This window comes from Caretta caretta, chromosome 4, assembly GCF_965140235.1.
Source record: "Caretta caretta isolate rCarCar2 chromosome 4, rCarCar1.hap1, whole genome shotgun sequence".
Lineage (NCBI taxonomy): Eukaryota > Metazoa > Chordata > Testudines > Cheloniidae > Caretta > Caretta caretta.
In genome coordinates this window covers 49,246,283-49,261,557 of record NC_134209.1, presented here as the reverse complement: position 1 = coordinate 49,261,557, position 15,275 = coordinate 49,246,283, and the positions used below count along the sequence as shown (strand labels likewise).

Here is a 15,275-nt window from a genome sequence, read left to right as displayed (position 1 = left end):
CCATAAAGCCCAAAATGCAAACAGGAAAATGTCTGTGAGATACCAGTAGTAAGGTGAGGTAATAATAATGACATATCATTATACGCTGATTTATATGGCATGTTCTAGTCTGGTTGCAAAAATCAGTACTCTTATTATGTATCCCTTCAATTCTTAGTCACTGCTTTCATGAGAAAGTATTGCATCACATCACAACTGCATAACCCAGCTCACCCATTTTAACTGTTCAACAATCCTAATTTACTAGCTTCTATAATGAGTCATTTGTTGGAGTCAAGGCAAATGGTTATTAAAAATATGCCTGCACTGGAGGTGCAAATTTCAGTTTAAAATTTCCTAAAAATGGAAAAACCTTAACACCTTTTCCAGCCACTTTCCTATTTCCTCTAAGTCAGTCTTTTTCAAAACATTCCAACATTCCTTATGGTACATTCTCTGTGAAATCAGAGAAGCAATTCATGATTTTGGATCAGAGCTGATCCACATAACTTACACACTAAGGCCCTGATCCTGCAATCAGAAACCTGTGGGAGAATCCTTGTGCCAATGCACCATCTTCCACTGAAGCCATCGGGGGTCCGTGTGGGCACAAGGGTCTGTCCGTAAAGATCCAACTGGAGATCAGGGCCTAAAACTGTATTTTGTATGCTACATTAGTAATAGATATTATTATAAGGCACTTTTAAAAATAAATCTAAAATCAATACATGTTGTTTAATTTTACTCAAACCCTTGGGCCACCAGAGCACAGTTCAGAAAACCAGTATGAAGGCTATTTCTAATTGTTTGAAATACAGGGGATACTGCTCACTGTCATATTTGTTTTCATCTTAAAGCATAAAACCTAGCATCCGGCTTACTTAATACAATAGTATGTGTCCATTTCAGGATGTTATATGTATAAAATGTGTGATAATATTCATAAGTGTTATCTAATTTTATAACCATTTTGATTCATTTTAAAATTTTAAATAGTTTGGACTCAGATTTGAGGGGATACATCTGAAGTTATTAAGTAAGCTAAGGACTGCTATATGCACTCTTGGTGTGCCAGATCACCACTGCAAACAATTCATTGCAAGCAAAGTGGACACTGAGTTGCAACTACAAGATTTACTCTTCAATGATTGATGGCTTCCACACCTGGGCTGTGACACCAACTTTCTTTGCTGAAAACTTTGGCCTTGGAGCAGTAAACAAAGAGGATGTGATTGATTCTTGCTTAGAAAATGAGGGGTAACCACTAGGCTCGTAGGACTCATTTTTTGGAGTGGATGAATTTGACTGGAACCACGGTTGTGAACTGTAGGCTGGTACGGAGTACACTGAAGATGCTTGGACATTAGCAGAAGAACCAGCACTGAGTGGTCTTGAAGGCAGAGCATATTTTGAGGCAGACACTGAGTCAAACTTTGTAGACTGCTTAGTAGGTAGGCCTTCCTTAGTAGCAGAAGGAGGTTGAAAAGTAAATAAAGATGCATTAAGTTGATATGGCTGATGCTTCATAACATCCAAAGCACTGAGAACTTTCTTAGGTTTTCTTTTGGTACTTTTGGTAACAGCAGGTGATTTAGATTGGGGTTTAGTAGCAGCAAGAGGGTAAGAGGGGGACTGGATGGGATTGTAAGCAACAGGTGGAGGTGCTCGAACATTAGATGAATACTTCCAAGAAGCTGGTAAAGATGGAGTTGGAGATGAGGCCCGTGCCATGTGTGCCTGCACAGTTTCTGAGTCTACCACATACTTCTCCATTCGGGATTGCCTTTTGGCAAATAACTGTGCTCCTTTTCCACTAAAAGCTGGTGGCATCTCAAAGGCTGGCCCCATTCCTCCAGCGAATGCAACATTTCCTATTGGTGTGGTAGGTGTTTTGGGTGTATAATTTTGATTTGATACTGCTGCTTGAGGCCCTTTAAAAGGACCAGCTATGTTAAGAGTACTTGGAGGTTGGGGAGGATGAGGAGCAGGCTGTGTTACTTTGATTGGTGCAGGAACTGAAGCTTGTGGTGAGTTTGGAGTTGGGAAGGCAGGAGGCTGGGCAGAAGCCACAGCTGGAGGTGACCAGACTGGTGAAATGGGAGTGACAGCAGTAGGCGAGACTTTGACTGAGGGCTTTGGAGCAACAGGAGGAGGGGTCTTTTGTTTTGATGCTTGGATCTGCATGAAATTACAAGCCTCTGCTCCCAAACTAAGGTAGTCTTCTTCAGGTCCCGATTCAAAGCCAGTTCCAGTACCTCGTTTGCCTTCTGTATTCTGTACAAGGGACAATAGGGCAGGGTTAGGACTCACTTTTGGAGGTTCTTTGAAAGTAAACATAGGCTTTGCAGTGCTTCTTTTCTTTGCTTCTTGTAGTATTCCAGTTCTTTTGGCTGGCACTGCAATCCTTTCATCTCTGGATGCTATCTGCTCTGTTGGTGACCAAATAGCTGACTGAGCTCTGCTGGCCACTGGACTCGATATTGCTCTATATAAGCCTTGAGGCGGTGGGCTAATTGAGGAATAGGAAGGTGGTGCTGGTAAGTCTGATAGAGGGTTAGTCACATTTCTTGTTGGTGAAAATGGTGGTGCTGCTCGATTCTGTATACCAGGAAAAGGTTTAGCTGTTCTGTTTAAAGGTATTGATTTATGGGCACCAGAAGACTGAAAGGAGATGTTTGTCTCTGATGCTCCCCCAATGCCATTTTGTTGTACCATTTTGCCATGACTGTGGCTCACCTCTATGTAGCTTTTGCTCACACAGCTCTGCATTCTTGACGTTTCTTTCTCTTTTGCCTGATAGGATGAGGAGCTCACTTGTTTGAAGCTCTCTTTTGGAGTGGCTTCTCTTTGTTCCTCTGCATGCATTCCGTGCGACTTCACCTCTTCTTGCTCAGCTGTGATCTCATCCATTCTCTGTCGTCTCTTGGCAAACATGAGGGCCCCCTTGCCCTTGCTCTCTGGCAGCATCTGCATCTCGTCTGCACCTTTTAGTTTCTTTTCAATCTCAAGCAGACCAGTGTCCCAATCAAATGTCACAATCTGGCCTTCGTGGTCAATGTCAGAGAAGAAATCTTCATCTATTTCTGACTCACTTGTTCCAAATAAAGTTACCTCAAAAGTATTTTCTTTGTCACCTTCTTCACCTTCCCTTTCTTCACCCTCGTCGTCTTCACGTTCTAGTTCCCCAGTGCCGTAGCTGACTAAAGTGTATTTTCTGGCTCTTTGGCGACGCTTCTTGAACATCAACACCCCCTTGGAATTGGGATTGGGAGCTGCCGTCAGCAGCAGGGCAATGCTTTTACATTTAGATTTGGCTTCTTTCACCTGCTTCTCTGACAGACTCTCGCTCCGCCGGAGCCCTGTGGGAAGGATCAAAAGATATAATTAAAGAAATACACTCCATAGAAATATGTGAAGGTGTCTGACTACAAGCAATGCAACATCTATATGGAATGCCACTTCCTAAATGTGCTCCTCTCCTCTCTTCTTTCTTTTCATTAATACTGGAATCCTACCTGGCAGCAGGACTGACTTAATATCCATAGTTTACATGTATTTCTATGTGTGTTTTTAATATAATATATATATAAATCTATAAGGAAGGTATTAAAATTAATCTTTTCCCACAGTAACTACTATGGCACAAATTCCACAGCAATAATTCTTCTTTGTGAGACATGCCTCAAAGTTTAAAGACAACACAGTTTTCTATAGGACTTTGCTAGTTCAACTTACAAGAACTTTTTTGTGTCACATATCTATTTCTATCATTACATACATATTATATTCTGTGATTATACATATAAAATCTCTCCTATATGCACTATACATTATATATATAATACATTTCTATGTATAATATTACAAACTCACATAAAAATACGTATATACTAGGGATATGAATTCAGTCCTGCTGCCATTGAAGTCACTGGTAGTTTGGCCTTTGTGTTCAATGCAAACAGGTTTAAGCCCTTTAAAAGGAAGAAGTGCTTTACTAAAAAGTAATTCATAATAATAAATAATAGAAAATGGACTGAAAAAATAATAGATTGTTTATCATAAAAATGTATTTTAAATACATTAACAGGGTTAATTGTGTAGGATATAACATTTCTAGAGTATTTCTTTAAAACATGTAGCAAGGATAGCAACTTCCTACAATAAATGCTGTTCTGGAACTAGTTCAGGAAGGCATAACTAACTCCTAAAGAGTATTCAATAGTATATTATAGTTCCATGTATCTGTTAATGCATAAATTAATGGTCTTAATAATTTATATGGACTGCAGTTGGCCTCACTACATTCTCTCCTTTTTTTTTAAACTAGTGTGCATCCTGCTCCTTTTAAAATTAATGCTCAAATTCCAATTAACTTCAAAGGGAACAAAATGGATTGCTTGTGTATTATTCATGGTAGGGCAATAGAGCAATAAAAAAATGTTTACATCTAAAGTGTTTTTAACGTACACGTAATAACCTCATTAAAGAAATGTATGTAAAGCATTTTATAATTGATCCTTTCAGTCATGTCAGGAAAAAAAATATGGAACACTGGAAGCTGATCCTTCTCTTGTTGAAGAAAAATGTAGTTTGCCATTATATTAGGTGAGAGCATGACCAGACCCATGGTTTTCACAAAAAATGATAAAAGAGGATAGAACATGGGTCCAATCCAGCAAAACTTCCACAGGGCCAAATGCTGAAATCCTCTGCTCAATTCTTAGTCAGGCAAAATTTTTAGTGAAGTTACCAGGGGAATTTGTCAGAGGAGGGGCTGTACAACCAGAGCCATTTTTTGAAGATTAAGGTAGTTACTATAGTATCTAAACAGTATGGACCGATTCTGCAAATCTAACTCACAAGTAATCCTTACTCATGCAAGAAGTTCCATTGGCTTCAAATGAGGCTACTCTCATCAGCTCAAACTACACTTGTGGGAAAGGATTTGCACCTATGATTTTGTAGCAAGAAATAATTTAAAATATTCTCTTAACAAATATTTTTACAGCTTGTTTACGTCGGGTTTAACCAATAGATTCAAAAGAAAGTTTAAATGAAGAAAAAATGCCTGCTTGATTAAATTTAATCAGATTGCTATTTGCAGGGAAATACCTCTGTTAAAGAGATCAAAACATCACAGTGCTTTATCTGTTCTAGTTTAGAGTCTTAAACACCACATAACAGCTTTTTGCTTCACAAAACAAACATGTTTTATATGCACCATACTTGCTGCTTCAAGCAAATCTCTTATGTATCTATGTATGTCAACGGTACCTAAAGTCTTAGATAAGCTCTTTAAAATGTTTTTATCATTCAATCAATATCTCTGTATGTATAACTAGTGTTTATTCTTCAGATACAGTTGATTTAAAATTTACAGTCCTGCCAATTGATTCAGAATAATTCAGATATTATATGGGAAAGGGAAAAAAGGCAAAATATTTGTCCTAAGCAGAACAAATTTAATGTAAGTACATTTTGTTCCACATGATAGTTCATCCTGTACTAAATAGGATTTGCCTCACACTTACCCCTATCTTATTAGACAGCCAGTGCATTACAGAACTGACAGACCCTGTTCTACAATTGCTGCTAGCTTCACTGCCAAAATATAATGCATGTGCACTCTTCTTTTATACTCCATTTAATATGCCATAAATATGTGGATTACATACAGATACTTAAAGCGTAAGTAACGGCTTAACCCACATGCCAATAAGGATGGAAATGGTTATCATTCTAAAAATATGCTTACAGAGGAATTAGCAATGGGTTAGGAGACTTATTCCAACACTGCATATAAAATAACTCGTTGCTACAGTATATCATTGCTCACATTCAAGCACCTTTGCCATACTGCGATTAAATCCCTAAACAGGATGCTTGACATTGTCGGAAAAGAACAAACAAGCAGTAGAAATTACCTAAAAAATAAATGTGTGTGTGTGTGTGTGTGTGTGTGTGTGTGTGTGTGTGTGTGTGTGTGTATTTTAAAGCAGCATTGGATTCAATCACGTTTTCAGTTTGTTTTCAGTTAAACTCCTTAGATACATTTTGAGGCTGACCTCTGGGTATGGAAGGCAGAAGAAATAGTAAGTTCACTTTACAGTCCAGAGAAGACTTACAAAACTCAAAGGATCATATAACTAGCCAGTAATACACATGCTGGTGTCTGTCAAACTGACTTCTGCAGGCATCATCAAGCTTTCCTACTAGCCTTCTTTATTCATATCTACTTTTAACAGCAGTGGCATAGCTTTGATTTTTAAAGATGCAGTTGAAGAGAGACAGTTTTTTGCTATAAATGGAGAAATCCAGAACACCCAACTACGTTCAAGAGATGATCTTGCTTATTTGGTTAACATTCTACAAATCATCCTTGTAATGTACTTTAGAAGCCTAGCACAATTTACCTCTCTTTGTGCAACTAAAAGTACTTGAATTTCCAAAGTGAGGTGTCATATTTTAAAATAAGTAGTCTTTAAAATAAAGTAAAGTAGTCTACTACAGCAATGTTGTACAGTACTGTGAAAGCATGGCTAAATATCTGGCCTGTCACTTTTGCAATTTTGTTGTTTTAAAAAGACACATGAATCTTGAATAGAAATATCAATTTAAAAACAAAGAGAGAGAGAGAGGAGTTAGAACACTTGAGAAGAATCTCTTTAAAATATTTACAAATGCAGGCACTGTTCTGAAAAGCTGTTTCAAGTTACAAAATTTACCCTCAAGTCAATGCAAATGATTTAGATGCAACATACTTGCGTGTCTTGCCCTGTGCTTGTGAGGTCTGCTGTGATCTCTTTCTGAGTGCTGGTCGTCTTCTCCCTGCTCTGTGCCTTCTGATGAGATTCCAAAGGAGACTACAGAAGGAGGTGCTTCTGATTGCCCTCCTTCCTCTTGAGAATCAACACACCCCTTTTCAGCTAGAGACCTGGACACTTCCTTCTGTCTGTCAGAGCAATCTAGGATCACTTCCACTATGGGGAGAGATGGATCGCTTGCTTCTGCTCCTTGGATCACCTTGACCTCTTTGCCACTAGGAATCTGGAATGTTTTGCTTGACCACTGGACAGTGGCCTCTTTTTCACCCAGGGGGACTGCAGTTATCGGGCTAGTCCCATCTTCTTGCACAGTGGGTCCAGTTTCTGAAGGGGTACATTTTTCAGCTCCCAGGAAACTAACAGCAGGAACACTGGTGCCCTTGTCCCTGTCATGTGAGAGGGACAACTGCAGCTCAACCACAGTGCCTGGCCTCCTTTCTTTTGTCTTCTCTTTGAAAGCAGCCTCATCTGTCAAGACTACTCTTGAGGTTTCTATCACTTTAGGAGCAATTTTGTGGCATTGTATTGTCTCCTTTTCTTGTTTTGTCCCAGAAAAGTCAAAGTCACTTTCCTCTGCTCCAGGGGGAGCTTCATTGTGTATCTCTGTGATGTAGAATTCCCTCTGGGGCATTTCCGTGGCTGTTCTGATTTGCAGTGTGGTACTCTCCCTATACTCCTCATTTTTTACGTTATCACGTTTTCTGTTTTCTGTTTCTGGACTCAAGCTTTCATTTAGTCCATTGGATGATCTGCACATATATACACATACACACACAAAAATAATAATTCAAGAACATAAGCTGTTGTAAGTACAATTACAAAAGAGATTTTCTTGTTTAAATGGAAGTACATATTGTATTTTCCCAGGTCCCTGCCCCAAAGAATTTACTATCCAAGAAGGCAAGTCGCATATAAAGGGCAGGGAGAGAGCGATAAATACTTAAAATACTTGTTTTAAAGGAAATTCCTTGTTTAAAAGTATCATCATCCCTCTGTGTCATTAAATGGTTAAACTTTAAGGGCCCAATCCCATGACATATGCCTCTCCCTGTGAAGTGCTCAGTGCCTTTAACTCCCACTGAAATCAATGCAAGTTGAGGGTGCTCAGTACATCACTGGATCAGTCTATATATTTTAAAATGGGTCTTTTCTGATTGGTGAATCTTGCTTTAACCCTACATGTCAGACTATATCTTCATTTTTCTATTTATTCCTCTCTTCCCTCTCCCCCATTATAGGTTCCCTTAAAAGTATTATAAACTTTACTGTAACCTCCAGTTCCCCCTTTCAGTGCTGTATGCCTCAGGCGTGTACTATTAATTTCAGTAGAAACTATTTCAGTGCAGTCTGACACAGTGACATATTATTCATTTTTACATTTGACTGTAATGTAGCAAAACTTTTTGGTAATTAATAGACGCATTAGGTGCCCTCAATAAACTACAAAGCATCAAGTACTATAAGAGGAGTTTGAAATCAAAAGCAGGCTCCTGGTATTCTAAAACTATTGGATCACACTGCAAATAAAGGCCAGAAATAGCAACAGAAAATGACTAGGTAAATCTATCACTGAAATGACTTTAACTCAATATAACTCACATTTATAGCTTCTCAGCATACTGATTGAATCAAACTGGATTTGCCTCAATTAGGAAACAATGTATAACATCTATTAAACCACATATGGGGCTACATAAGGGTCAGACAGACTTTCATTTAGGAAACCCTGTGTCTCTATCTGGATTCTATCATGTTGTGCTATTTGGACAATCAGTTGTGCGGCTGCTGACTGCAGACAAAATTGTATGAATCCATAAACATTTCCTTGTAGGATATAAGACTGGGTGTGGGCCAGCTAACTTTTAGCCTTTATTGGTAGTTGAACGAGTGTGTGTGTGTGTGTGTGTGTGTGTGTGCGAGAGAGAGAGAGGGAGACTTCCACCTTAAAAGGCCCTCACTACTTACAGATATACTGTTTATAGACACTGATGTGTGTCCAGTGGTACAGTACTGTATCTGGTCTTTTTTGTTTTATTTTTCATTCTATTTTGTCAGATTCATTTTTTTAGGTCTGCTCAGTTCACTGGAAGATTTGCAAAATCTCTGAGTACCCAGAAACTTGTGGTATAATTGCAGGAAGGAAGTAGAGCTGCGTGGAGGGAACGCAACAGGATTTGGTCCAAAATGGTGTTTACAGACTGAATGTTACACTTCAGTTTGCTATGCACTGAGCATGAGCCAATCTTTTTACTTTCATGGAAATATTTCATGCTTTCCTCCCGCAGCAACCCTCTGCCTAGTCCCCAGGTCCTCACATTCTTAACATCCACTGGGAGCTTTCTACTCATCCTTGAGTGCTTCAGGAAAGGCTAGTGGCTCTCTTCCCATTCCCACTGCTTCTTTGATACCTCCCTCTAGAGGCTTTCTGGAAAGTCAGTAAGACATTCCCTCCATATGGTCTCTTTAGGGTAGCTGCCAAGCAGGGCCTTTCCCTCTCCACTTGCAACCAATCCCAATCCCAAGGATTTTGCAGGGGAGCATCAGGAGGTAGCTTGACTCCAGTGCAGAGAGTAGCAAGAAACCTTCCTCTAACCAGCAAAGAGCCAGAAGCATTTAAAGACTTAAGGTGGGATTTTTAAAAGCTGTAAGTGTTGGACTAACTCTGCTCCCATTAAAGTCAATGGAAAAACCTCCACTACTTAGTAGAAGCTGAATTAGGCTAACACTGAATGCTATGGAAATCCCACTCTGATTATAGCAGCCAGGAAAATAGTCAAAGGCTTCCTAGCAAGCGCACAATAAGAAGTGAGGCTTCCCTACTCATACCTGCAAAAGTAAAAGGTTAATGGTGCTGGGATGCAAAGATCATCCAAGGAATATATCACGACCCTTCACAGCCTAACCCTACCATACCTATCATCTCTCATTCACAATTGAAATTTCGACTCCTGCCTCCACTTGGCCCATGATGCCAGCCTCTATTATCCATTTGTTAAATTTTCAAACAAGCACCATTATGCTTTCTCCCATGCTGCCCATCCCATTTGTGATGTTGACAATTAGTATTTTAACGGTTATAAAGCTTTTTGAATCTCAGGGTCTACTATCATTAAATAATTATCTGACCCTCCCCATACTGCAACTGCAAAATTTCCCATAACTGGAAAATTTAAAAGTTTAAAAAATGCTTAAACCCCATAATTTATGGAAAAAAAACATAAATGTGAAAACTGAAAGCTATACAAATAAAAAAGCTTAAAAATAAACATCTATATTATCTATTGACATTTAAAATAATAAAAATCAAATTCTGCATTGCCTAGATATATTGATTTATCTTAGTTAGGAATAAGAGCTACACTACAGTAGGTAAGCTGGAATCCTCAGCTATTCCAGTGATTTCATCAAGCTGAGTAAATTAGTCAGTCCACAGAAACAAGCAAACATAAAGCATTCAAACCCATCTCCTATTATATATTAGATTAATTCCACTCAGTGACTCTCTCCCTCTCATGGCAGAGCACGCTTTTACCCTACTGGACACATTGGAACTGTCCTACTGTACAGCTGTGGAAGTCCCCAGAGGAACTCTGTCTTACTCATTCAGAAGTCTCCTGAAAGCTACAGGGGTGCACATGCTGAAACAGGAACACTCCAGCCTTTCACAGGATGTTGCTCTGTTAGTATTCAGGGAGCCTGGACATAACCCTCCTCGCCCTTCTGGTCTCCTTTAGGAGAGCTAATTTTGGAGGGGGCACTAGTTGAGAGCACTGGCAGAGTTCCCTGCCCCTTTAGTCTTTAAGGTGCCACCAGACTCCTTGTTGTCCCTGCCCCTATTGTGGCTGGCCTCTGCATAGGAGGAAAGGTCCTTGGGTCGTCTCCTTTTCTTACCCATGTAGAATTTATACTATATATTAGAGGGGTAGCAAGACTGAACGCAAGACTCAGAGAGTTTTATAAAGGAGAAAAAAATATCTCTATCACCAATCTATAGATGGAGAAACTGAGTCGTAGAGAGGTTAAGCAACTTGCCAAAGGGCACATAGTGAGTAAGAAACAAAAATGGAAGTCATGTCTCCTGGTTTCTAGTCCCTGTTCTGCATGGACTATCTCTCAGGAAACTCTTTGTCATGTCATCTATGCACTGTGCCCTTGTCATGTATACAATCTTTGTTCTGCTTAGGCCTCATTCAAAATGCCTCTCTTGTATCACTCCTGCACACTCATATTCCTTCCTTTCCATTCCCTATGCTTAAAATTCTCTCTCACCCTTAAGTGCCAGATCATCCTTGTGACATCCCTCCTGAAAACACATTACTTTTGGTAAGGCTGTCACTGGTAAGCCATAATGCACGAACCAGAGAGCTGTGGTCTTTAACTGGAGAGGAAGGTTGTTCCAGTGGTTAGGGCACCTGCCTGGGAGATGGGACAGATGAGTGTAATTCCCTGTTCTGCAACACATCTTAGGCAAGTCACTTAGTCACTCTGTGCCTCAATACCCTGTCTGCGAAATGGAAGTAATAGTAATTCCATACCTCACAGAGGTCAACACTCCTGTGAAAATAAGTCCATTAAAGATTCTGAGGCACATGCTATGGTTACGGGGGGGGGGGGGGCATATAAGTAGCATAGATAGATAAAACTGTGCCATAAGGAGATAGTACCCTGAATCGATGCATCATATGTACCTGGACTGTGCTGTCTGAACTATCGAGTGAGCACTTTGTGGCCAGGAATTGTGTCTTCCTTTACATTTGTACAGTGGCAAGCAAACTGTTGGTGATAAATATATAAATAATAATATTACTATATATTGGAAATTCACAGTACATGTCTATAAAATGGACATGCATGCACCACCATGTTTTGCCAGTAAGTTTAGGGAGCAGAATGTATGCCAAAGCATTCTGAACATTTCTTTACCTCTTGATAAGCAGCTGGAGGGCATCAGTCAGACCTTCCATAAGAGTGATAACTTCAGAATAGGTTAAGTCTGCACAGGACTTGCCGTTGATAGACACCACCTCATCCCCCTCACACAGCCCAGCCTTGGATGCTTTGCTCTTGCTGCGAACCTGAGATGAGTTAAAAGTAAATTAAATTCAGAATTGTATAATTAGAGTTAATTACAGCAACTCCATCCCCACATTCTCAGTAGAAAAAAAATGGGTTCATGTATATACTTATTTATAGTACAGTAATACTGAGGAATCCAAATCAAGGATCAAGCCCTGTTGAGCAAGGTATTTTACTGGAACATAACAAAAGATAATCTGTCCCAGCGAGTTTACAATCTAGGTATCAAACAGAATGCAAAAGGCAGATGAAACAGACCAACGGGGTGGCAATGGCATGAAAGGATGAGGTAACAGTACAAAGAACAGAGTTCAGCAGAAAAGCAAAAGATGTAACTCACCACTCAGCTGGCTAATGAGAGACTACCAGGGGTTTATGTAGATAGCCCAGTAAAATGAGGATCTGACATCCTCTTAGAAACCTAGGCCAAGTTTTCAAAAATGAGTCCCTAACGTAAGGCTCCTCAAGGCCAAGATTTTCATACTTGCATGCCATTTGACTTCAATGGGAGCTATGGGTGCTCAGCACCTCAGACAATGGCACAAACACTTTTATTTAGGTGACTAACTATAGGCACATCACTCTGGAAAAAATGTTCCTCAATTCAGATTTAGTCAACTTAATTAAGTGCCCTGATTTTCAAAAGTGCTGAAGTGAATGGGTGCCACTGGAGGCTCAACACCTTTGATAATCAGGGCAGCTCTTGAATGGACTTAGCAGCCTAACTTTAGGTACCCTTGTTTTTAACCCTAATTTTTGTACACAAATACATACACCTGCCACAACATTTTCTTGCTCTTGAACAACAGTTCAGCTCTACAGATGAGTTAATATAATGTGCATATTTATATACGGTACAGAGAGAAGGAGAAAACAAATGGGCTAAACTGTAACTGGGCAATTAAAATAGTATACAACCTGTTGCAATGAATCACTGTTAGGAAGGAAACAAGTCATCATGATAAATCAGGTAAGTATCATGAGAAGAAATCCTATCTAAGTAATTACTGCTGTAAGGGGGAATAGCATATTAAAAGATCAACGAAGGATTTTCAGATGTATTTGTTTTTGGCTTCTAAACTATGCACACTCTCTTGATGCCCTTATGAACATCACATGATCAAATAACCATTCACAGAAAGTCCAAAATTAATAAATAAATAAATAAACTCTCTAAATCCCACTAGTTAACCCTCAAACTCTTTCTCCGTCACCACCTCCCCTCCCCAAAACTTTTGCCTCTAGTCATGCTAGAAAAAGTCAGGAAGAATAAATGGGGTCAACAGGTCCAGGTTCTTCCAAACAAAGGCAGAAAACAAACCCTATCGTTTGGGATTCCTCTCCAACAATTCCTCATCTCCAACGCCTTTGTGATTAAATTGGAAAGATGTCATCTCCAGATGTCATGACCTGGACTATCTCAGCTGTTGTAGTATCACATGGGGGAGAGCAATGGCATCTAAGATCTAGATCTTAGGCATCTAGCCCCCAACCCATTTAATTCATTATGAGTCCAAAACAATGTCTTAAATTATTGGAATTGGAAACTACTTGTTGAAGACACTCCTCATTCATTCCTTTTAATAAATAGAGTGTACCTCTTCTTAGTGCTAACAGAAGCTGTAAAGCCACATGGAGGAATACTCTAAAATGATTGTCACAAACCATTTAGGTGCCTAAGATTCCCTCATGCATCTATGTATTCCTCCCAGGGACCTTAAAGCACTATATATTCATTAGCCAAGCCTCACAACACTGCTGGGGAGTACAGTTGGTGAGGGACAGATAGGGATCGCTTCGCTAAATAATAAAGGGCATCTAGCTTTGTGGTGAAAGGCGACAGCTGTTCAAGAGTGCACAGCAACACATCAAAACAGTTTAGGACAAGAAGCGAAGACAGATGTTGTATATCCTGCTGCAAATGAAGGGAGAAGTTCAGCAGATAGAAGAATGTAATTACCCAGCATGGAATGTGGCTATAACTGCAGGGTTAACAATTCTACTTTCGCAAAAAGTGCAGTGGGAACTTTAATAACCAAAAGTGGCTAGGATTTACATCACATCCATGGAAGAACACCTCCTGCCTTCCACTGCCCCATTACCGATGCTGGGGTATTAAACTAGTACTGGTGCAGAGGAAAGAATGTTACCTGTTGGGATTACCCAATACAGCATCTAGGTTTCCCATCCAAGTGCTAACCCAATCTAACATTTGCTAACTTGTGCTGTGCTCTTGCTAGATCTTTCGAGGTGGTACACACACAAAGAAGGCTTCTTTAATTCTTCTTTGTTGTCCCAAAGGGTTTTATTCTCTCTTCTCAGCTCCTTAAGCTTAGGAGTATACTGATGGGAGAGCCCCATTATTGTTTTAAGCTCCTCTGTTCAAGAGCATAACCAGATCTGTCAATTAGCACAGCCTGCCAAGATTCTCATTAAAGAATCTATCTGATTTTTTACTGCTCCAGTCCTCTTTCCATTTCCAGTACAACATTGTGACCCATCATAGTTACTTTATAAGAAACCATAGACATCTTCAACACCACTCAAGGAATGCCATCCAATTAACTGCTATTTATAAAATACATATTTGGCAAATGTTGTTATATTAACCAGGAAGCGTGCAAACGTGTATTATAAAACAACATATATACACAAAGGGGCTGTCATGGAATCTGAACTCTGAACTCTCTATCTTTTGGACATGTATGAATACTTCAGCCTTAATATTGTGTTCATAGGTTATGCCATAGACATAAAAACACACATACACATAATCAACAATAATCTTATTAGCTATTTTATTTAATGTTATCACAGGCCTGGGTACAGTAATGTAAATATGTATAGTCCTCAAAACAATTATTTGCTAACCGTGCATCTTGGTATGTATACCACACTCATTGGTGTGGTGTCGGCCCATTGTTTCCAATAGGATTACTCCCAGTTTGCACTGGGGCCATTAGTATCTGAGCTTCTGTATAGGATCCCATTTCTGGAGGCAATTCTGTGAGGCAACCCATTTCTGGAGGCAATTCCTGGATTCATAATGCTATTTGAAAATAACAGTGGGACTATAATCCTTTTTTGCTGCTGCTGGCCATTCATTTTGACTGTTAAAATTTATAAACACCGGTGTGTCATAATATGGCCTTCTGGACATTAGAGAAACAATAATCCAGTGCATACAGGAGCCAGTCGCCACCTTGCAGAGCAGCTAACATCTACAAATATGGAGTGGTATGTTGTGTTTATCCTTTTCTAGCAGGACTATAAACATCCTGGCACTTTGGGAAGCAATGATGGCTTAGATAGTCTTTAGTATGTTTCTCTGCATAAATGAGGTTGGATTTATTTTGTTTTTAAACGTGGATGACATTTCCCTTAAAATGTTTATAA

The 15,275-nt window shown here is 39.5% G+C and overlaps 1 protein-coding gene across 2 annotated transcripts in view; it reads right to left on the bottom strand.

The window, feature by feature from the left end:
• The window catches only part of SYNPO2 (synaptopodin 2), a 122,585-nt gene that overhangs the window by 25,904 nt on the left and 81,406 nt on the right, over nt 1–15,275 (bottom strand). For both annotated transcript variants that reach the window (XM_048847323.2, XM_075127615.1), the window contains exons 2-4: nt 11,727–11,878; nt 6,741–7,552; nt 1,144–3,338 (exon numbers count right to left, since the gene is read on the bottom strand). In XM_048847323.2, coding sequence (XP_048703280.1) covers nt 1,144–3,338; nt 6,741–7,552; nt 11,727–11,878 — 3,159 coding nt within the window. The remainder of the gene's footprint in view (nt 1–1,143; nt 3,339–6,740; nt 7,553–11,726; nt 11,879–15,275) is intronic.